Source organism: Uloborus diversus, chromosome 7 (assembly GCF_026930045.1).
Source record: "Uloborus diversus isolate 005 chromosome 7, Udiv.v.3.1, whole genome shotgun sequence".
Classification (NCBI taxonomy): domain Eukaryota; kingdom Metazoa; phylum Arthropoda; class Arachnida; order Araneae; family Uloboridae; genus Uloborus; species Uloborus diversus.
The window spans coordinates 90674970-90695362 of NC_072737.1; the positions used below are offsets into that span (position 1 = coordinate 90674970).

Consider the following 20393-nt stretch of genomic DNA (forward strand, 5'->3'; position numbering starts at 1 on the left):
GTTAAGAAGCTAAGGGTTCATAACAGGTTTGTCTTTCTGCCGGCAGAAACTAGTTTTTGCCGTGCCAGTGGCAGAAACTGGCAAAAACTTAAAAATGTCTTTAATAACTCAAGTAATTAGTAAATGATATTTGTTTAAGTAAACTGAAAAATTTAACATCATTTCATCATTTAAAAAAATAAAATCCCATGTTAGTGCCCTTGATTTAGTTCAGAAAGGGAACTTTCCAATTGCAGAGGCTCGTAGTATTTGGATTAATTTAACAAAGGATAAAAAATCATACAGGGTGCTTAGAAAAGAGGAGTGACATACAATATTAAACAGGCATTACTGATTGAAATTATCATGTCATGTGCTTCAAGAAGAAAGTGCCAGAAATTTACTTGCCTAAATTTTGTACCTAATGTCACAGCTTTGCAAAACAAATTGGCCCCAGTTCTCAAAACCTATTTTTCCAGTCAAATTTTTACCACAACCCCAGTTACTACATGGTGGACCAGTTATACAATAAATGAAAGTTTCACGAACATTGCTTGCTCCTTGATGCATTGTCTGCTAGCTCTCCTGTTTTGAGAATATCCTAAAACTTCTCATTTGTGTGAAGTAAATTGAGAACCTGTTTAGATTTTTGAAACCTCCTTTTCTAAGAGACAATTGCAAGGTCCAAACAATGTAACATTTGATTTTGAATTGTGATAATTTTGTAATAAAAATTACAATACTTTGGTTAACAATTAATTTTTTTTTCCATGCATTTTCTGTTCTATAACAAGAATTAATTTTTCATTTTGTGAGTTTTTGCCAGTTTTTTGCCGCAAAGCAGCGGAAAGTGCTTTTTGCCATGCCGGTTTTAACCGGTTTCTACCAGTGGTTTTAACCGCCTCGGCAGAGAACTTGCCAACGCTGGTTCATAACGAACTAAACTCCTGCCTCAGTCTTAAAAATATTTAAAGCAATTGCTAGATTAAAAAGCAAAAAATACATACATACACAAAAAACTTTTTTTCTTTCATTCCTTCTATTTCTAGTAACAACATGAGATTTGCTAAACTTGAACAGTTTGCAGATACATAGAACAATTTCAACTAATTACAAGAAACAAATTGCAATTCAATGTCATTCAAATCACGTTTTATTGAAAAATGCACGTTGAATTAAAATTTATGCTTAACAGTAAAAGGATACGGCAGCAGTTTATTACATTTAGCTGAAAGGATCACCCAACGGCTCTGAAAATAAATAAAAAGGTTTGAAACAAAACATTTTTTAATGTACTACTTAGTTGAATATAAAGTTTCATATATGCCGGTAGCTGTCATGCTAAGTTGCAAAAATGTAAAAGCAACAGCTTCTTTAAAGGTTAATTATTCATACATCAGCTGACATATACATAATTACACACACTGTGCGTTTGTTTAAGTATATATATATATACACAGAGGAGTGCACATAAATTTTGGGGCCCGTCACAAATGACTTTTCCGGGCCCACACCATAATGTTTTTCCCCTATATTTCATCCCTATTTAGAAAAATATGAGGCCCCTTTCAGTCTCAGACCAACAGGTGTCCCCCCCCCCCCACCTTTGCAAGGCCCTGTATATATGATCGTACATACGGACAATAAGGATGTATATGTCAGTGGTGTACATAGCACCCCCGTAATTCCCATGGAGTGGGGTGGCGATAGAGGTATGAGAGTGCATCCCCTGAAAAAATTCCACTATGTTAAAAACAAATTTCAAAATTCATATAGGGCGCATACTTAAATCTTGCGGGGGGGGGGGGGGGGGAGGGGCACTGAAGTCTATGAACGCTACCGTCCTTACACGTACGAACACATATACAGGGGGAGTACGATCGAATCTGCCATAAGAAAGGGGGGTGACAGAAGAGCCCAAGCGGAGTATAAAACCACCCATTATCGTGTCGAATCCTTAACTGTAACCAAGTTTGTAGTAGATATAAGAAAAATGAGTAAAAAACAAAATTCTGAGAAAACGACCGATTTCTGAGGTTCCTGTAGAACCTACAAGGAAATAAGAACATATTTGGAAAGAGCAGATTAAATCTTAAAAAATGACACCTTTCCCATTAAGACAGTAGCATTTTACAGTGAGCTACAAGCTTTGAAATGTTGGACACACTCAGAATTGAAATGGCGCAAAGATTTCAAGCGACATTTTCGAAAACAATCGTATGAGCTACAATGGGTCAAATCTACCAAAAACTGGCCCATTTTACTAGCTTTCAGATGATACAACAACAAATCATTTTGTGCTTCAAGTTCAGCAGAAATTCGGGCTTTTGTTTGAAATGGCGCGAGTCTAAAAGTAAAGGTCAAGATTCAGAAAATTTCTAAGTGGCCAGTGGCCACTAGACCCAAAAAATCTGGTGGCAACCACTATCGCCAAGTTTTGAGCTACAAAATGGGAGATGAGTTTTTACTACTTTCATGAAAAAACAAATAAATAGAACTTTACAGAATTACATTTTAAAAGCTATAAACATGCATTTTTTTTGGGGGGGGGGGAGGGTTTTCCCAAAATAAAGATAAATCCAGACTTGGATCTGCATATCCGCATACCCCGAAATGCGAGAGGGCCCACATCCTTAAGGGGCCCCAACGGCTCAAGAAATTGAAGAGAAACAGAAACAAACTAGAACTAAGACTTATTAATGTCACAAATATACATTACTGGCCTCTGGGGAGGGGCCCTACAGATTTTGTTGTAAGGGGGACCAAAGTTTATACAGTAAAAACTCGTTATTGCGACACCCGGATTTCACGACATTCCGGATGTCACATCACTTTTTCAAAGTTCCGAACCTATGCAATATAATTTCAATGTTAAATGGCTCCGGATTTTACGACAGTTTTTTCGTGCAACTCCGGTTACCACAACGCTTCAAGCTGCACAGACTGGATCAAATATTTCTTTGCAACTGAAAAATGTTCAGTAAAATAATGAAGACATCTAGAAATGTTTGTGGTAGGAACTTCGGAACTCTGACTAGAGATTTGACCAGGTTCGACACCTTGAGAATGGTGGGGGCGAGTAGATAAGTTCTGAAAGGTACAGGTTTCAGACTTTGACAACAGGGACAATAGAAAGGAATTCAAAGCAGGTGGACTGCAATACTGGACGAGGAAAGCAGCAAGAGAAGAGAAAGACCATAGCTACGTTAAGCTGTAGGTGGTCACAACAAGCTTCTCCCGTGAGAGAAAAAGAGATAAGGGGCTCCTCATTAGATTGAAAAGGGACACACAACTCTTGAAGTGGATAAAAGGATTAAAAAGGGAAAGGTGAGGCTTAGCCGTCAAAATCTAATCAAATTGCGGACAAAAGTGAAAGGGTTTTGAACTGGTTTCTTTCATGCTGATAATTTTGTGGAAGAAGGAGTGTGACAAATGTTATTCAAAAATTCATTAAACATTTTATTGGAAAGTATTGTAGAATTGAAAAAAGAAAAAAAAAAACAATAATAGCAAAAAGTGAAGGTTTTTTTTTTTTTTTTTTTGAATAATTTTTGTTTCATTCACCAATAATTCAAATTTACATTAGTTAAATCTAATTTTTAAAAAAAACCTATTAACTTCTTCATTAAATATAATTTTATGGTTTACTAATGTTTAATTATGAATTTTTAAAACTATTCCGGTTATAACATCGCTCCGGCCATGACGACACTTTGTTGACAGTCCCAAGGGTGTCGTGATAACGAGGTTCGACTGTAGATCCGGCCCTGAATAAATCAATGAAAAGTCGGCAAAAAACTGCATTTCAGATAAAATTTACAAATAATACAATTTTGTTGATAAAATTTCATTTTTCCAGAAAATAAATAATTTAAAAAAAGAACATAATTTCTGGCCCTTTTATGTTATTTTCAGTAGTTTGCACTGAGATAGGCATCCAATTTTGTGTTTGGAAACTTAGGCAATTAACTAGTTTTGTCTACTTCCATCTTGTGAATTACTAAACAAGGTGACTACGCAAAAAAATTTAAGCTATGTAAGAAATTTTAATTAAAAACCCTCAAAAAACAATAATTTAGATGAAAGAGTCAGTTTTTAGCATATTAACCTCGAAGCAATAAGGATAAAATAATACTCTGAAAATAAAATTTGGAGAAAACAAATTTGTATTTTTAAAGAAAACTAGAGGACCTGACAGACCTTGTTCTGTTCAAACTTTGTAAATTGAAAAAATAAAAAAAATTCAATAAACTATCAAACGTTTGAATTGTTTTGTTGAAAAAGATGAGTGGAATTGATAAGTAGAAAGAAAATGTTACCCATCTAGAACAAACGGAAAATTCTGCTGCAACATCCCCCATACGAGAAAGAATAAAACAATCGAAAGGATATCGTTTTAAAAAATGATAAAGGTAAAATCTGTTCTCTGAATAAGCGAAAATCACTCATCCTTCTCTCCCTCTGGATGCAAAATAAGCACATTCATCAACTAAAATGACTAAACACTCTTTAAAAACAAAAAACAATTCTTTTGCAATTTGAAATATTTCGCCAAATAAACAAAAAATACAATAAATTACATCAACAGTAGCTTTAAAATGTAAACATATGATCATGCAACTCTATTGTTTATAGCCAAGTGGCCAAGTCACCACACTACTGTAATCCAGCCAAACAGTGAGCGACGCTAACTCCGACCGGTCTTTTGTGGACAGAACTACCCTCTGGTAATTTATCTGTACGAAAATAAAATTTGCTTCTTCTTTAAATTCCACCTTCATTTCCTTTAATAACCTACTGATTAGTTTGAAAATCCTTAAAATATTCTTGCCATTAGCGTCCAAACTCAGACGGATTTGAGCCGAGAAACAAATATTGCTAGGTACGGTACTTTCTGATCATTTGCTTAGGCAAACCTAAAGCACTGACCCGGGTCACATGGTTCAACTACAATGACAGAAGATACGTTTTGCATGAACCTAGAGATAGAAATCTGATTTCTTCCAGGACTTTACTTTAAAACTTATCATGGAATCTAAAATCGCTTCTTTCAAAAATGAAGGCTTCACTCTCTATGTTTTATCTGTTCTCAATTCTCAGTAGGAAATTTCATTACAGAGGGCAGAGTTGGCTTTCCTATTGTTCTTTGGCAATGGGTTAAATATTTATTTCAGTTCTCGCTCAGCAATAGGTTAAAATAAATATTAATCATTAGGGAAATATAACCATCCAATGCTTTAATCAATTAATTAACAAAAACAATTCCGATTCGATCCATCACGCTTCGAAACCATGCTCGCCACAACTTAATTACACACAAAAAATTTTATTAAAATCGGTCCAGCCGTTTAAAAGCCTTATGGTGACAAACGTCCGCACAGAAGATTTTTATATATTAAGGTAATTAATTATCCAAGGGGGAAAATATGGCACATCTTGCAAAATGTTCAATAATTTGCATTGTATTGCAATAGACATCCAATTCTATTTTTGGAAATTTAGGCACTTAAAGAATCTTGTCTACTTCCATCTTGGAAGTGACCAAATATGGTGACCTAAGATTTAGGTTTTTGAATTTGTAGCATAAAAATAATTATAAAATGTAAAATCCTCATTAAACATCAATTTAATTGAACTGTTATAGCTTTTAGCACATTAGCGTCCAATGCAATAAAGATAAGATGAAATTTCAAATACAAAATTTTTCATTTCTTAAGAAAACTTTTAAATATAAAAAATAAATAAATAAATAGGTAAATAAAATGCTTTACAGCACATTGTGTTATTTTTATTAGTTTGCATTTGAATAAACATCAAATTCTGCTTTGTTTTTGCAAACTTAAGCACTTAAGTTCTTTGCCTACTTCCATCTTGTGAGTGACCAAATATGGCATCTATGTTTCACACGTAACTGTATTGCCATTCTGGTCAAAAAAACGATCTTGAATTTGTGCATAATTCCTGTTCATCCCAAGATTTTTTTTCTAGGTACAACAGGGGGGAAATGACGATTGAGGACATTTTTTTTAGGTCTCGATTTTTTTAAACTAGGTCACCACGTTGTGAGTGCCGACCCTGAATCTTGACCTTTATCTAAAAGGCACTCCTCTAAAAGCACGTTGCAAACAAATCTCAGAAATTTTGTACAAGACGGAAATTTGCCCTGAGACGGAAGGTCTTGCACCCATGGCTGAGACCGCTGTATATTTTGTTCCCCTAACATCAGCAAGCAAAGTCTAAAATTGCGTTTTTAAAGCTACAAGTTTCAAAAATTTTCCGGGGGAGAACCCAAACCCCCCTTTCCTATCACATCAAAAATTTTCTTACAATATTCGATATGCCCCCCACCCCCACCCCCTTAAAACTTTTTTCTGGTGCACCACTGAAAAAAGACAGTCTCTTGCATTATTTTAATTGGATGGCAGAATATGAATCAAATAAATTTCCCTTTAAGAAAAAGTTTGCCCCCTCACTTCAGGGGGCAAGTTATGCCTTTGTATGTATTCATTGTTTAGATATTAGTAAATAGATTGTTTCACTTAAACAAGACATTCTTGCTCAATGACATTATTACCAAGCATTTGTGACATCTCAAAATATTTTGGGGTAAATAATGTAAGTATAATTCATGCCTAAGTGTTTCTCTGGGAAAGTTATTGTGCACATAATTCATCAAAATCTTAAGAAAAACGTGAGTTAAGCTGTTAGCTTTAAGTCAATTACTACTCATATGCTCTCAAAACCAGCCTTTGCAAAATTTTGTATTTTTCACCTTTTTTTTCTTTAATTTTTTTGCTGCTGCTAAAAACCCTATGGCTTTTAGTTATCTCCTCCCCCTCCCCTTTTCAGTTCCAATCGCCGCCTATGTCCTACACGGTTGAAGGATCGTCAATTAAATCTTGTTTCAAGCGCCCCCAAACACGCGAGAATGTGTTCTGATGAAGCCTGCTCAGACGAACAGTTGGAACAAATTTCGAAGTTCTTGGATCCCTTGAAAAATTTCATTGATTTAAGGTGACCACTTCAAAGGCGGGCAAGAATACTTCGATCCTGTCTATTCAAATCCCTAGTCAGGAATCCTCCAGGATGAGAACATTAATACCAATGGTGATCTGGAGGGAACAATCCAAGTGTTGTTATTCTTGCTTTATTTTTGAAAAACTCTTCAAAGAGGTGAAGGGTGTTGACGGAACAGAGGGCTTACAAGCATAAGCCTTAGCCAAAGTGTTCGCTATCTGATTTCCCTCGAGATCGAGGTGGGATCCACTGCAGATGAAGCTGATGAGGGATGGGAAAGGTTCAAAGGGCTCTCTACGGAAGTTTTTCCTTGTTGCACTCTAAAAATACAATTATAAGTTATCTTTCCTTGGGGGGGGGGGGAGAGGGAGGAGACTAAGAATATACTTTAGAAGTTTTTCAAAATCTTCAAGTCTTTAAAACCTAGTTTTACAAAACATACTTGACAGCTTGCAAGTGAAATTATAAATGTAATAAACAAATGAGATCTTTTTAGAAATACAACTTTAAAAATTCAAAAATACAATAAAAGTATAACTTGATACTTTCAACAGTAAGCTTTAAATTTCATCTTCAGGAAAAATTAAGAAAAATACTTTAATAGGCATATCAATACTCACTGTAACAACTGGTTTTTCAAACAATTCTAATGCTTCACTAACAGCTGGGTCATCTGGATTATCACATATAACATGCGTCACCATATCAGAGAGATAACTATTGTGACTTCCACCACCTTCCAAAAGTAATGCTTTGATCTAAAAACAGTTGAAATAAAGAAAGTTTAAAATGTGGGTTTTTCTTGTTGTTTACAGTAGAACAAAAAAAAAAAGAACTTAAGAGGACATAAAGTTGCTCTCTTAATAACACCATGGTTAATACGAAATCACAGCTAAAACGAACAGTTTGTTAATAAACATTGGTTTACTATTCAATTTAATTAAAAATGTCATGCATATTACATCTAGATTAATACGGAAGTTTTGGTTAAGGCAAACAAAACTTCTGACCTCTTCTCAGAAAATTTTCCTCTTTGAATGCTATAACCTTCTCTTTTAGCAAGTGTCAGTTTAAAAAGCTTACCATGTATTCGTAGAGTGGCACTTTGGCCAAGTAGCTGAGTACCGAGAATTTGGCCTTTCACTACTCAGCCATGTACCGAGTACCAATTGTGTTTTAAGAAGAACCACCGACACAAATGTGACGAATTTTGAACTCATTAGAATAGTAGTACAGACCTTCATGTCCATATAATAGTTTTTTTTTTAAAAAATTCCAGGAGAAATTTCACTACGCATAATTTAAAAGATTTTGTTCGTGTTAAAAATTTTAGAAAAAAGTTACTTTTAAAATTAAAAATAAACAAGTATAGAAAAGGCATGAAAGAATTAAAACAAATTATATCAATCTATTATAGATCTAGTTTGCTAAACATAAATAACTTTTAAAAGCAAATAAAACAACATTAAAAGCACAAATATGCAGGAACACTACAGACACGCTTTTCGGCATTGAAAGGAACGTCTTTTTCAGTGCATAAAATGTGAGCTAATGCATGTAACACCGGACAAAAAAAAAAACAACTCTTGTCGGATCTCTCTAAATCCATAAGCTCACATTTTGTGCATGGAAAAAGGCATTCCAAAAAAACAAGTATCTGCAGTGTTCCTGCAAATTTGTGCTTTTAATGTTGTTTTATTTTTTAAGTAAAAGTATTTTTATATTTCTAATAACTAATATTTGTTTGTAGCAAAACTCCATTTAATAACATAAAAATTTTATATTTTCTATACTTATTTTGCCGCATTTTTAATGAATAAGTCTTATTAACTTTGAAGACATTAAAATAAATTCTCTATTGACTCTATTGAAGCATAACATACTTCATTATTCAAATTTGAATTGTAAATGATTGCAGTATATTATATGCCTGCACTTTTTTATTGATAGTTCGAGACAGATGTTCGAGACAGATTTTACTAAAAATCTGTCTTGAACAATATTCAATTTCTTACAACTACTCGGTATAGGCCGAGTATCTGATCAAAATTTGGTCAAGTACCGAGTACTTGGTACGTCTCTAATGTATTGCGAAGCATATTTTGTATCCTCTTGTGTAGAGAACAAAGCTCATAGTGAAGGTTAAAATTCACGACCTTGTTTGAAAAGGTGGCAACCCAAAAAACCCTTACTCAGTCCCCCCCCCCCTCTCCAACCCCTATTGTTCCCAAGAAAAAATTCCTAGTGAAGTGAACAGGAATAATGCACCAACAGGAAGAACACAATTTATAGGACGCACAAGCCTGAGCATAAACATTGAGAGGAAAGGTCGGATGGAATAGACTGTTTTTTGATCGGAAAGCATTTCAGGTACATGTGTAAAACATAGTCGCCATATTTGGTCATCCACAAGATAGAAGTAGACAAGACTGCTTAAGGTGCTTAGCCTAAGTTTCCAAAGACAAAGCAGAACTGGATGTTTTATTTCATTGCAAAATGATGAAAACATCAGAAAAAGTTTTGCAGAGGGGGGTTGGGGGGGGTGCTTTAAATAATTTTCTTGAGAAAAGAAAAATTTTATGTTTATAACTTAATTTTATCCTCATTGCCTTGGATGCAAATGTGCTAAAAACTTTTCAACTAAATTGTAGTAATATTTAAGCGCACAATGACTTTTGCGGTATGTTATTTCTCTGTCTCTTTTGCTTTTTGATTCATTTCAAAAAGAAAATTAGTCAATATATATTTTTTTTTAATTCTTCGTTATTTTTAGAATGACACAAAGATGACGTGAAAAAATAATGAACCTCATATTCGATTTCAGTTTCATGGGACTTTGACTTTACTAAAAATTTTAAAGTGTATACGAACATTTTTGAGGGCCACTTAAGAGTTGCCCAATTCAAAAGTGGACAAGTTGAATAAAAATAATACAGTAGACTCTCATTTTAAGCGGGGGCTACGTTCTACGGAAATGCAGCATAAATTGAGACCTAATACCAGTGCTAAAACAGGGGTGTGGCTCCATAGGTAACAAAATACTTCATTCTAGTGATGACTAATTGTATAATAAGTTCAATGTAGATTTACATTGACTTTTATGCATAACATTCATAAAGAAAACAAATTAATTTCGAGTTCTCTCAATAAAGAGGAGCTGGCTATGATAATCGTTTTGGCAGCCATTAAGAATTTTTCTCTGTAATTCTTTGCAGAGCATTAACGCATATATGATCACCTGCGTCATTTCCATGATAGAGTCTTACTTCCCTAATAAATCAGAAAGATCATTTCTATTGTCTAGGAATGGCTCAAAATTTTCATTGTGAACGTTTTTGGTTGTGCGTCACTGACGTCAATATCCTCGTTGGCTAAGGGTTTCGAATTGCTAGCCAGTAAATTAGCGAAATTTTAAAAGTGTTAGCCAAATTTCAAAAGTCTTAGCCAAAGACTGACTTTTACTGATTTTTGTCTGTAGAAATATTTAATCAGAGAGTGAAGTATCGCTTAATTTTTGACGATTTTTTGAGGGTAAGGGCAGAGATCAATCCAGGAAATTTTTTCCGTTTTCAGAAATTTGTGAAAAAAAATGGAATAAGTAGTTTTTTGACAAATCATACGTAATTTTTCAAAAAAAACTAAACTTTTTTCCCTTTAGAAAAATAATAATGATACTTTAAACTAGTTAGGTAAGAAGAAAGGATTTAATCGAGCAACACATCTGCATGCGATTTCTGTTCGAAAGTTATAAAATGGCCAAGAAACATGATTATTTAGACTAATAGAGTAAAAAGGAAAAAAATGGCTAAAACAACTAAAAGTGATTTATCATTCTTCAATAAATTTGAGACTAGAAATAAAAGCTTTTAATATAGTAAAGACTATTGCTCGAAGATGCCTATCGTGGTCCGATGTTTAAGACATCGAACACAATGAATCTATGTTTCTATTTGGTGTAGCCACGCTGCGTACTCAATATCCCTCCAATCAGCGAGAGGCGCAAGTCAAGAGGCAAATGTCATTCTTCCTCTGATCCGATGTTAACGCGCGTGCGCACACCTCATTCTGCTCGGAGTGGGTAGATGGTAGGAGGATAAAATAACTTTCAGTGACTACTAGAGTCTGGGAGTATTGTCATAATTTTGTGAAGGGTTCGTCTTCAGGTGGCTGAATTTTGTAAATGGACCTAATTTTTGTCTAGATTGATGCCTGAAGGAAGATATTTTTTTTTATGGAAATTTCGGAGAATTTTCTGTTAGCCAAATTAGAATTTTTTTCTCTGAATGTACGATTTTATCACATTTGGTGCATTGGCAAATGCTTAACGTGGTCCCTGGTGTAAAATAAAATAAAGGTGTCAAATTTTAAACTGCGTATAATCGAAACCACGTAAAACGAGGGTCTACAGTATTTTTAATGTAAATCAAAACAAATCACCATGGGCTTTGAAACACAGGTCCCAGCATTGTGGCAGCAGGTCGATGCCTTTGCTACAGAAAGATAGGGCTGATTCCTGAGGAAGTCCTGCACAGCTTCCTCCACTTCATCGTCTGAATGGAAACGTTTCCCCTGTAATGCTCTCTTAAGTGGCCCAAAGATGGGGAAATCGCAGGGTGCCAAGTTCGGAAACCCAACGGAATACTTTTAGGGTCGTCCGGATGACCTGAGAGACATGTGGGCGGGTTTATGGATGATAGCGTGAACCGCTCCTTTACTCACGTTGAGTTCATCACTGATTTCACGGGTCTTAACACTAGAACGACGGAGGGGCCTATGTGGCCCCGCTCGCTTTTTGTTTCTCAATAACTCGAATAATAATTAACTTAACATACTGTACCTTTCAGACTTTTCATAATTTGAGCGTTTCTTTGTGTATATGTAAGCATTTAAGTATCAGCCTCATAGGAGAGTAGATATTGAACCGTATACCTAGAACGACGAAAGGGGCCACAGTGGCCCCTATGGTAAGATTCTAGTTACTTCTTCCTTTATTCAGAGGTGGTTGGAATTCTCCCACCCCTCACCCCCTACTGGGAACAACTGGACGACTAACAATTGGGGTTGCTCTTCTATAGAGAAAAGAAATACACTTTACAATTTACCTTGCAAAGATAATGTCGTGGTATACTAGCTTTCGTTCCGTTTTTATTTAGCTATTAGAGAAAATGCGTCGCACACGTGGACTCACACAGGAGGAAATTTTGAGAGAATTGCAGCGTTTAGATGAGCTTGATTCCGGCGATAGTAAAAATAGTGATTTAGAAAGTGACGATGAACTGGCCCCCACCAAAAGGAAAAACTCTGATGTTGAATCGAGCGATTCTGAAAGTAGTGTACAGTATGATAATGAATGCATTGAAACTTCAGATAATGAATTTCCAGAAGCTAATTTCCAAGAGTTTACGAATTCTGTGCAAAAACGTGGACGTGGGCGTACCAGGGGTGAGTCTAGCGGTATTAGTAGAAAACGTCGCCAAAAAAGTCCTGCTAGAAATATTTTACCCTCAGTTGGAATGGAAGACATTTCTACGGATGGAACTGTATGGAAAATAATTCCACCTTCTGGTATCATAGGTCGAAGTGCAGCTCAAAATGTTGTAAAAGAAGCAAGAGGTCCTACATCATATGCTAAGAGAAATATTTCTGAAGAAAGTGTGCTTAGTGCTTGGAGATTGATTTTTAGTAATCAAATGATTCGACACATAAAAGAATGTACTGAAGAAGAAGCTCGCCGTCGTCTCAGCAAAAACATTTGGACTGTTTCTGTCAGCGAACTCGAAGCTGTTTTTGCAATTATGTACGCACGAGGAGTGTACGGAGCGAAAATCTCTCCTTTGAGCACATTATGGTCCAGCGTCTGGGGTCCCCCCTATTTTTCACAAACTATGACCAGGGATCGTTTCAAGGAAATCATATGTTTCCATCGTTTGATCATGAAACTGAAAGATCAGAGCGTTTGAAGTCTGATAAATTTGCTCTGGTTTCTGATTTATGGTACCCTTTAATTGAAAACAGCGCATCATGCTACAAACCAGGAGAGAACATTACTGTAGATGAGCAACTTCTTCCATCTAAAGCTAGATGTCCTTTTACCCAATATATTCCGAATAAACCGGATAAATTTGGAATAAAGTTTTGGCTTCTTGTTTGCGTGGATTCCAAATATGTTCTAAATGGATTTCCTTTTACTGGAGCAGATAGTGAGAGATCAAAAGACCAAGCTGTTCACGAGCATGTTATTTTAGAACTGTCTAAACCATACTTGGGGAAAGGTAGAAACATAACTACCGACAATTATTTTACAAGCCTAAAACTAGGCGAAAAATTGAAGTCTCATTCAACAAGTCTGGTTGGAACACTTAGAAGAGATCGTAGAGAGGTGCCACCAATAGCAAAATTAGGGAAGCAAAATCTTCATTCCACTATGTTATTCAAAATGGATAAGGACATAACGTTAACTGCATACAATGTTTTGGATATATCTGCGATAAATGCTTGGATTCTTTATAAAGAGATGACCAGAAAAAAACTTAGTCGTAGAAATTTGATTTGGCAGCTATGTGAAGAGCTTCGTGCTCCATACGTAGAATCAAAAGTTCCACAAACTACTGATTTGAAAAAACCGATTGATAAATGTAATGATCGAATAGACAAAGGTTTAGAAACAAGAGTCAAATGTAGGGTTAAAACCAGGGCTGTGGAGTCGGAGTCGGAGTCGAAGAGTCGGAGTCGGACTTATTTTGGAATAAAGGAGTCGGAGTCGGAGTCGTTGGAAAACATGCCGACTCCGACTCCGGGCTTCTTTTTTTCTTTCCTTTTCACTGACTCTCCTTGCATTTTTTAAAAATTGATTACCAATTGGTTCGATTACATGTATAAAAAGATACTAATGAGAAAATAACTGCCATTATGGCAATCAGCTAGCTTGAATGCTTACCGAACTTTCTGTAGCCGTCCCCTAGTTTGTTTGCTTTTTAACTTAACTAATAGCAACTGTCAGCAAACGGTTTTGTTGAATAACATTTTCAAGTAATCACTTTCAAATAAAAATAGAAATATAGTGTTTTGTTCTATCTCAGTTTAAAATAGTAAAAGAAACGTAACAAATTAGTAAGTCGACGCCTGTAGCTAAGGTTGAAACGTTTAAGTGTGATCGGCAAATTCAAAGACGTTCTGGCTCGAAAGCACGAATCCAAAAGATTCGATGAAATAATCTAATGTTTTTTTCTTTATTAAGACTATTTCTGTAAGCTTGGTTCTCACTAAAAAGTATGTAACAAAATAAGCGTAAAAAATTTCTTGATTACAACACTCAAGAATTGCAGTTAATCTTAAAATCTTCATATTTAGGTTAATTCTAAAGCAGCCAATAAAATTTAAATTAAAAATTTAGCGAAGAAGAAATATAGGTATAGTAAAAGCTATTCGTACAAATTTGTATACCGCCGCGTTTTGTGTAAAATTAGCTCCTGACGCATATGTGCCCTATTTTCGTTGAAATTTTATTGATGAAATATAAGGGTCATTCCACGTGAAATCAACCACAAAAATGGGATTTTAACACCCACCATCTCAGAATCTGATCAAACTTGGTATACTTCATCCCTTTATGGTTACAAGCAACCCTCTAATTTTTTTTTTTAGTATCAATGCGTTTTGATTTTACAGTCTTTTGAAATTTGCCGATTTTACATTTTTTATCATTTTCGAGACACTCAAACCAAGATGTTGTTGTTTATGAAAAAAATTATTTCTTGGTAACTAATGCTATAATCTTTTTGAAAATTTTTACACAAAATAGAAAGACTTTGAACATGTTGATAAAAAATATCTTAAAAATCTTAGTTTGCATTAAAATTTTTTAAAAAATTAGAAAATTGAAAATTTTGAAATTTCTTTTTAAAAAAAAAGGTGTTGGCAAAAACCTGAATTTTAACAAGAGGGTCAGCTTTAAAAATTATGATTTTTTTAAAAAATGTTCATGAATATGTACTCTAACTTATCCAATGAAAAATATTAGGGAACTTTAAGGGATTATGCCCCCCCCCCCCTTTCCACATTCTGGAAAAAAAGCGTAAAACATCATACAATCTCTTCCATATTCTTAAAAACAGAATTGTAAACAGTTATGACAAAAATTCAAATATACAGTGTGTTGAATATGGAACTCAAATGTAAAAAATTAATATTAAAGCTTCTATTTTATTTGAAATAGTTCAAAATATCAAATCAACCACAAAAATGGGATTTTAACACCTACCATCTCGGATTTTGATGAAACTTGGTATACTTCTTTATTTTGTGGTTAAAAGCAACCACTTAGTTTCTTTTGTTTCAATCTAAATGTATTTTGATTTTATAAACTTCTGAAATTTTTCGATTTTGCATTTTTTTTGTCATTTTCAAAGACACTAACTGAGCTGTTGTTAATGGGAAAAATGTTTCTCAGCAACTAATAATATTACCTTTTTGAAAATTTTCATAAAAAATGTTAGGACTTTGAATATTTTTATAAAAAATATTATAATAATCTTAATTTATACTAAATTTTTTTTTTAAATTAGAAAATTAAACATTTTGATTTTTTTTTGGTCAAAAAAACCATTGTTGAAATTTTAAACATCAGGGTCAGTTTTAAAAATCATGATTTAAAGAAAAAATGATCATGAGTATGTGCCCTAACTTTTCCTATGAAAAAAGATATGGGTCTTTTAGGGATTCTGTCCCCTCCCCCTAGAAACAACGAAGCATCATAGAGAAAAGTTCTTACATGTATTTGAAACAAGAGTTTTCAGCAATTATTTAAAAAATGTAAATATAAAGTATTAATTTAATATTCAAGCTTTTTTTTTTTTTTTTTTTTTTGATTTGAAATAGTTAAAAATTGTTTAAATTATAGACATTCTGAAAATAAAATATGAAATTCAAAAGTTGCAGACAACAATATCTGCATACGGATTGCCGCATTTTAGTCCATACAACTTAAAACAAAAGTAAAGTCTTAACACCAATTCATGATCATGCATTTTCTAGTACTTTCAGGATCCGCCCCCCCCCCCTATGTTTGAGAAAAATTGCTATCTTGGAACTGCTTTTCCATTATAGTTTTACTGCTATACAACAACAACTTCATCCTTTTAACTTCTTAAAATTACATTTAACACCTCTTAAAAATCAATGGTTTGATTGTTTAGTAATAAAATGTTCTAAATAAAGTAAATTACTTTTCCCCCTCCCCTCATATATGCACCTCTTGTATTCAATGGATTTAGGTATTTTTTAAATGAGAATTGGAAAACATTATTATTTGCATGGAATTTTTTTTTTTTTTTTGTCCAGATTCTCCCCCCCCCCCCCCCAGCTTAATGACATAACTCGAAACTTTTCCTCAACTCACTGGTGTTCTAAAATTTCAATTCCTAAAAATTTTCTCTCTGTATCACTTATACTTATTAATGCTTAAGATTCACATTATGAAAATTAATTCCAGTAAATGAATTTTCTATTCTTTTTGTTTTCTTTCTTTGAAAAAACATAATAAAATCAATAATAGTTTTGAACATCTTGTGAGAATAAATATATAATTGTTGAAAAGAGATAAAAGCTTCTTGTTAGTCAGGTCTGAAAAGATAACAAGTTCTGCTCACACTTGTTCAGAAAATAAGTAATGGTGCCTTCTTTCGCTACATGCCTCCCATAGGGTACATTTTATCCTACCCTATCAGAATTGCACTAACAACACAGAGTGGTTGCTGACTCTTCTGGATAAAAGATAGAATTCTCTAAAAGTGCTTTTCAAAAATTTTGAGAAAAGGTGAATATGAAAGAATGAATTGAACTAGAATAGCAATTGAATGTTGACTTATAGGTGTTCTAGCAAAATGTGTTTCAAGTTAGAAAGGTTTTCTGCCATTGAAGTTAGTATTAGGCCATCCCTAAGAAAAATATATGTTGAGTCACCTGGATTATCAGTGTGTCCAGTTACTGAAGTTTCACTGTATTTAAACTGGAATATATGTAAGGTTTATAAATCATTTGTTCAAAATAAAAAGTAATTTAAAAGAACATACTGCCCTTGATAAAACTAATGCAGCAGTTGAAAGAAGAATCAAGAAAAAGAAAGGGTCTTACAATCAGAAAGTAATTAACAATCTCACAGTCATAATATAAGCAACTAACTTAATGTGAACCATACAGCTTGCTGATCAGCTGTCATCTAATACCAGCTGTCCCTTTAAGGGAGCTAGTAAAGCAACCATAAAGTTGGGGAGGTGCAGGCAAATACATTAAAAAGAAAACAAAACATCTAAAAAAATTACTAGTGAAGTGTAAAATAAAAATACCTGTTATTTGTACAAATGCCAGGTTATTAGAATCCATTTAGGGTCAAATGAGATTGTTGCAAAGCCTTAATTGTAAATATTTTGGCCAATGGTAACCATTTTAAATTCATACCCAATAAATTGCTATGTTAAACCAAAACTTTTCTGGGACCATTAGATAGAGATAAACAAATTCAAGTTTCAGTTTGATATTGCATTAGATTAATGAAACAAGTTAAAAGCTCTGAGCTGGTATTTATAGGATTTTTAATACTTTGCATAAATTGCCTAATTATAAATCAGAATTAGATGAAAAGTTTTAATTTCTATGTTGCCCTAAGTTCAACAATAATTTTTAGTATGCATAAACTGCTGTAGGAAAATTTCGAATTTCGCGATATCTTATTTCTATTATTTATTATTAATTAATTATTTTCAATTTAAAGAAACCTTGAGTATTTTAATGTTTAAATTTAAGTTCAAACACCAATGTATTTCAATATTTAAATTTTCTTTAATGCAATTATTAACTTAGTTTGTAATATTGCAATCAACATTTTTTCATTTATCAAAACAGGGGGCACCCGGGGGGGGAGGAAATCCCTCAAAGTCCCCTAAAGATTTTCATTTTATATGTCAGCACACATGTTAATGATCATTAAAAAAAATATATAAAGTATTTTAATTTAGACCCTCTTGCCAAATTTTTTAAATTTTGATTATCATTTTTTTATTGAAAAAATTTAAAATTTTTCAGTTCATTAATTTTTTTTAGTTGCTGAATATAAATTTAGAATTTTGACATATTTTTTTCTGAAATATTTGAAATCTTAATATATAATATTAAAATTTTCAAAAATTTTTTATCTTTAGTTATTGAGAAATAATTTTTTTTGCAAACAGCTGCTGTTCATTCTCAGAGAACTATAAATGACAACTAACGCAAAATCGCAAAACTTTGAAGGGTCAAAAAATAAAAACTATTTTTAATAGAGAAGAAATATTTTAGGAGATTACTTAGGACTATGAAAAGTAGAAGTATACAAAGTTTCATTGAAATCTGAGATGGTGGGTGTTGGGGTGTGGTTGAACTGACATGGAATGACCCATAATTTAAAATATATTCGTGAAAATTTTCAGAATTAAAGTATTTATATTTTTTATAAACTCTGAAATTAACTTTGGGTGTCATCTACTAGATGGATGTCACCAGGGGCAAACCACTCCCTCTCAAAAACTTGGATTTAGAAAAAAAGTTTTTTTTCTCTCAAGTTACAGCTTTCAAAAATTGAAAGCACACGATTTGTTCAATATATATATATTTGTTAAACATTAAAGGGGGGCAAATTACAGATAATCATTTTCAAAATTTTTAAAAGCGATTTTTAAGTCATCTCACTTTTTAACTCGTAACTATTGGAAAGTTTGATTTTTAAATTGAATTTCTAACGTTGTATGACGTCTTGGGTTTACAATAAAAAACAAAATGCTAAATTTTCATAAAAAGGAATTAATATTTCAATCTCTGTTAAGAGGTTTTCCCCCTTCCCTTGAATGGAGAGAGGGAGTTTAAAAAATACAATTAAAAAAATTTAAAAAAAATCCGGAGTCGGAGTCGGAGTTGGAGTCGGAGGTTTCAAAATCCAGGAGTCGGAGTCGGGGTCGGAGTCGGCCATTTTCCTTCCGACTCCGCAGCCCTGGTTAAAACATCCTGCAATGGAAATCATACATGGAACACATGTCCAGAATGCATGAAGGCAGTCTGTGGGAAATGTGCTTCGAGAAAAGTGCTTTGCATTAATTGTACAAAATGAAAATAAATAAGGTTAGTACATGAGTATTTTCAGTTTTATTAATTTTTGAAAGTAAATTAAGTTTGTTATTACTGTTTATTACTATTATTAAGCGTATAAACATGAGTATCTAAAAAAGGAAAAAAAGAATACGATTGAAAATTTTTACATGTACATTTTCGTCTAAGATTTTAATTGTAAATATACTAAAAATTCTGCTAAATGTTACTAAATTAAATCTAGAACACACCTCTCAAATATATTTTATCTGATTTCTTGAATTTAAACGTATAAGTGCACTACACTCCAAAACTCTGGGAAGGGCCACACTGGCCCCTTCCGTCGTTCTAGGTATACGGGGGTTTTCCGTCTTTCTAGTGTTAATCTTTTGATTAGCTCGAATCATTTCATTAACAAAGGTAATGGAATCATTGGTCAACGCAATGTTTGCTTGGCCTGGTCTCGACAGATCTGATGTCATTTGCCAGCGTTGTTCCGATCTGGATGCATCCATGGATAGCACGACTTTCCTTTTGTACAATTTTTTCTACTGCAAACAGGTTTCTTTGCTGAACGGCATCTGCGATACATACCTCACACCACCCTTTATATACTTGTGCAGTGGTGCTTCTATCAAATCATTCATTCTGACGTTATCGCACGTGTCCACTTTTCATTTGGACAAACCTTATATATACACAAACAACTAAGGAAAAAAGAAAAATACTTACCTTATCAACAAAATCACCATCATCAATGACACAAAACTTCAACCCTTTAAAAAGTTCAGGTGCAACAGTACTAGGAAACTCCGCCATTATTCCCTTTTCCTTGTTGAACTCTAACGGGGAAAAATTATATTCAATTTTCTGTTAGACACAACTGTTACTGTTTGAATAATAAAAAGAGGAGCCTATATTAAAAATAAATAACTTTTAAAAGTATACAATCATCAAGAATTTAAGCAGATATGCAATACAAATATTTATACCATATATAATTTTTATTATTTCTTTGAAATGAAAAGACAGAATAAAATACCCAATCCTAAGCTACAAACAAGGTCGGAAATTATATTCTTATAAAAAAATATTTCCCTATTTCATAGATGGTACATATTACGGCTGGGCAATGTAGGAATTTCTATGTTATGACATATCAAAAGCTTGTGAAGGATCACAATGTAAAAAGTTAATAAGCAGACCATCAAGCAGGCCAGTCATGTAATATTTGGGGTAAAAAGGTAATGCCTTCAAAGTAAATGTTTGTTAAACTGTGAGCT

General features: G+C 33.5%; 1 protein-coding gene across 1 annotated transcript in view; it reads right to left on the minus strand.

Moving 5' to 3' along the window:
* LOC129226784 (PAX-interacting protein 1-like) overlaps positions 1 to 19929 on the minus strand; it is a 70439-nt gene extending 50510 nt beyond the window's left edge. The window contains exons 1-3 of the mRNA XM_054861413.1: positions 19843 to 19929; positions 7617 to 7754; positions 1186 to 1229 (exon numbers count right to left, since the gene is read on the minus strand). Coding sequence (XP_054717388.1) covers positions 1186 to 1229; positions 7617 to 7754; positions 19843 to 19929 — 269 coding nt within the window. The remainder of the gene's footprint in view (positions 1 to 1185; positions 1230 to 7616; positions 7755 to 19842) is intronic.
* Positions 19930 to 20393: the final 464 nt, after the last annotated feature.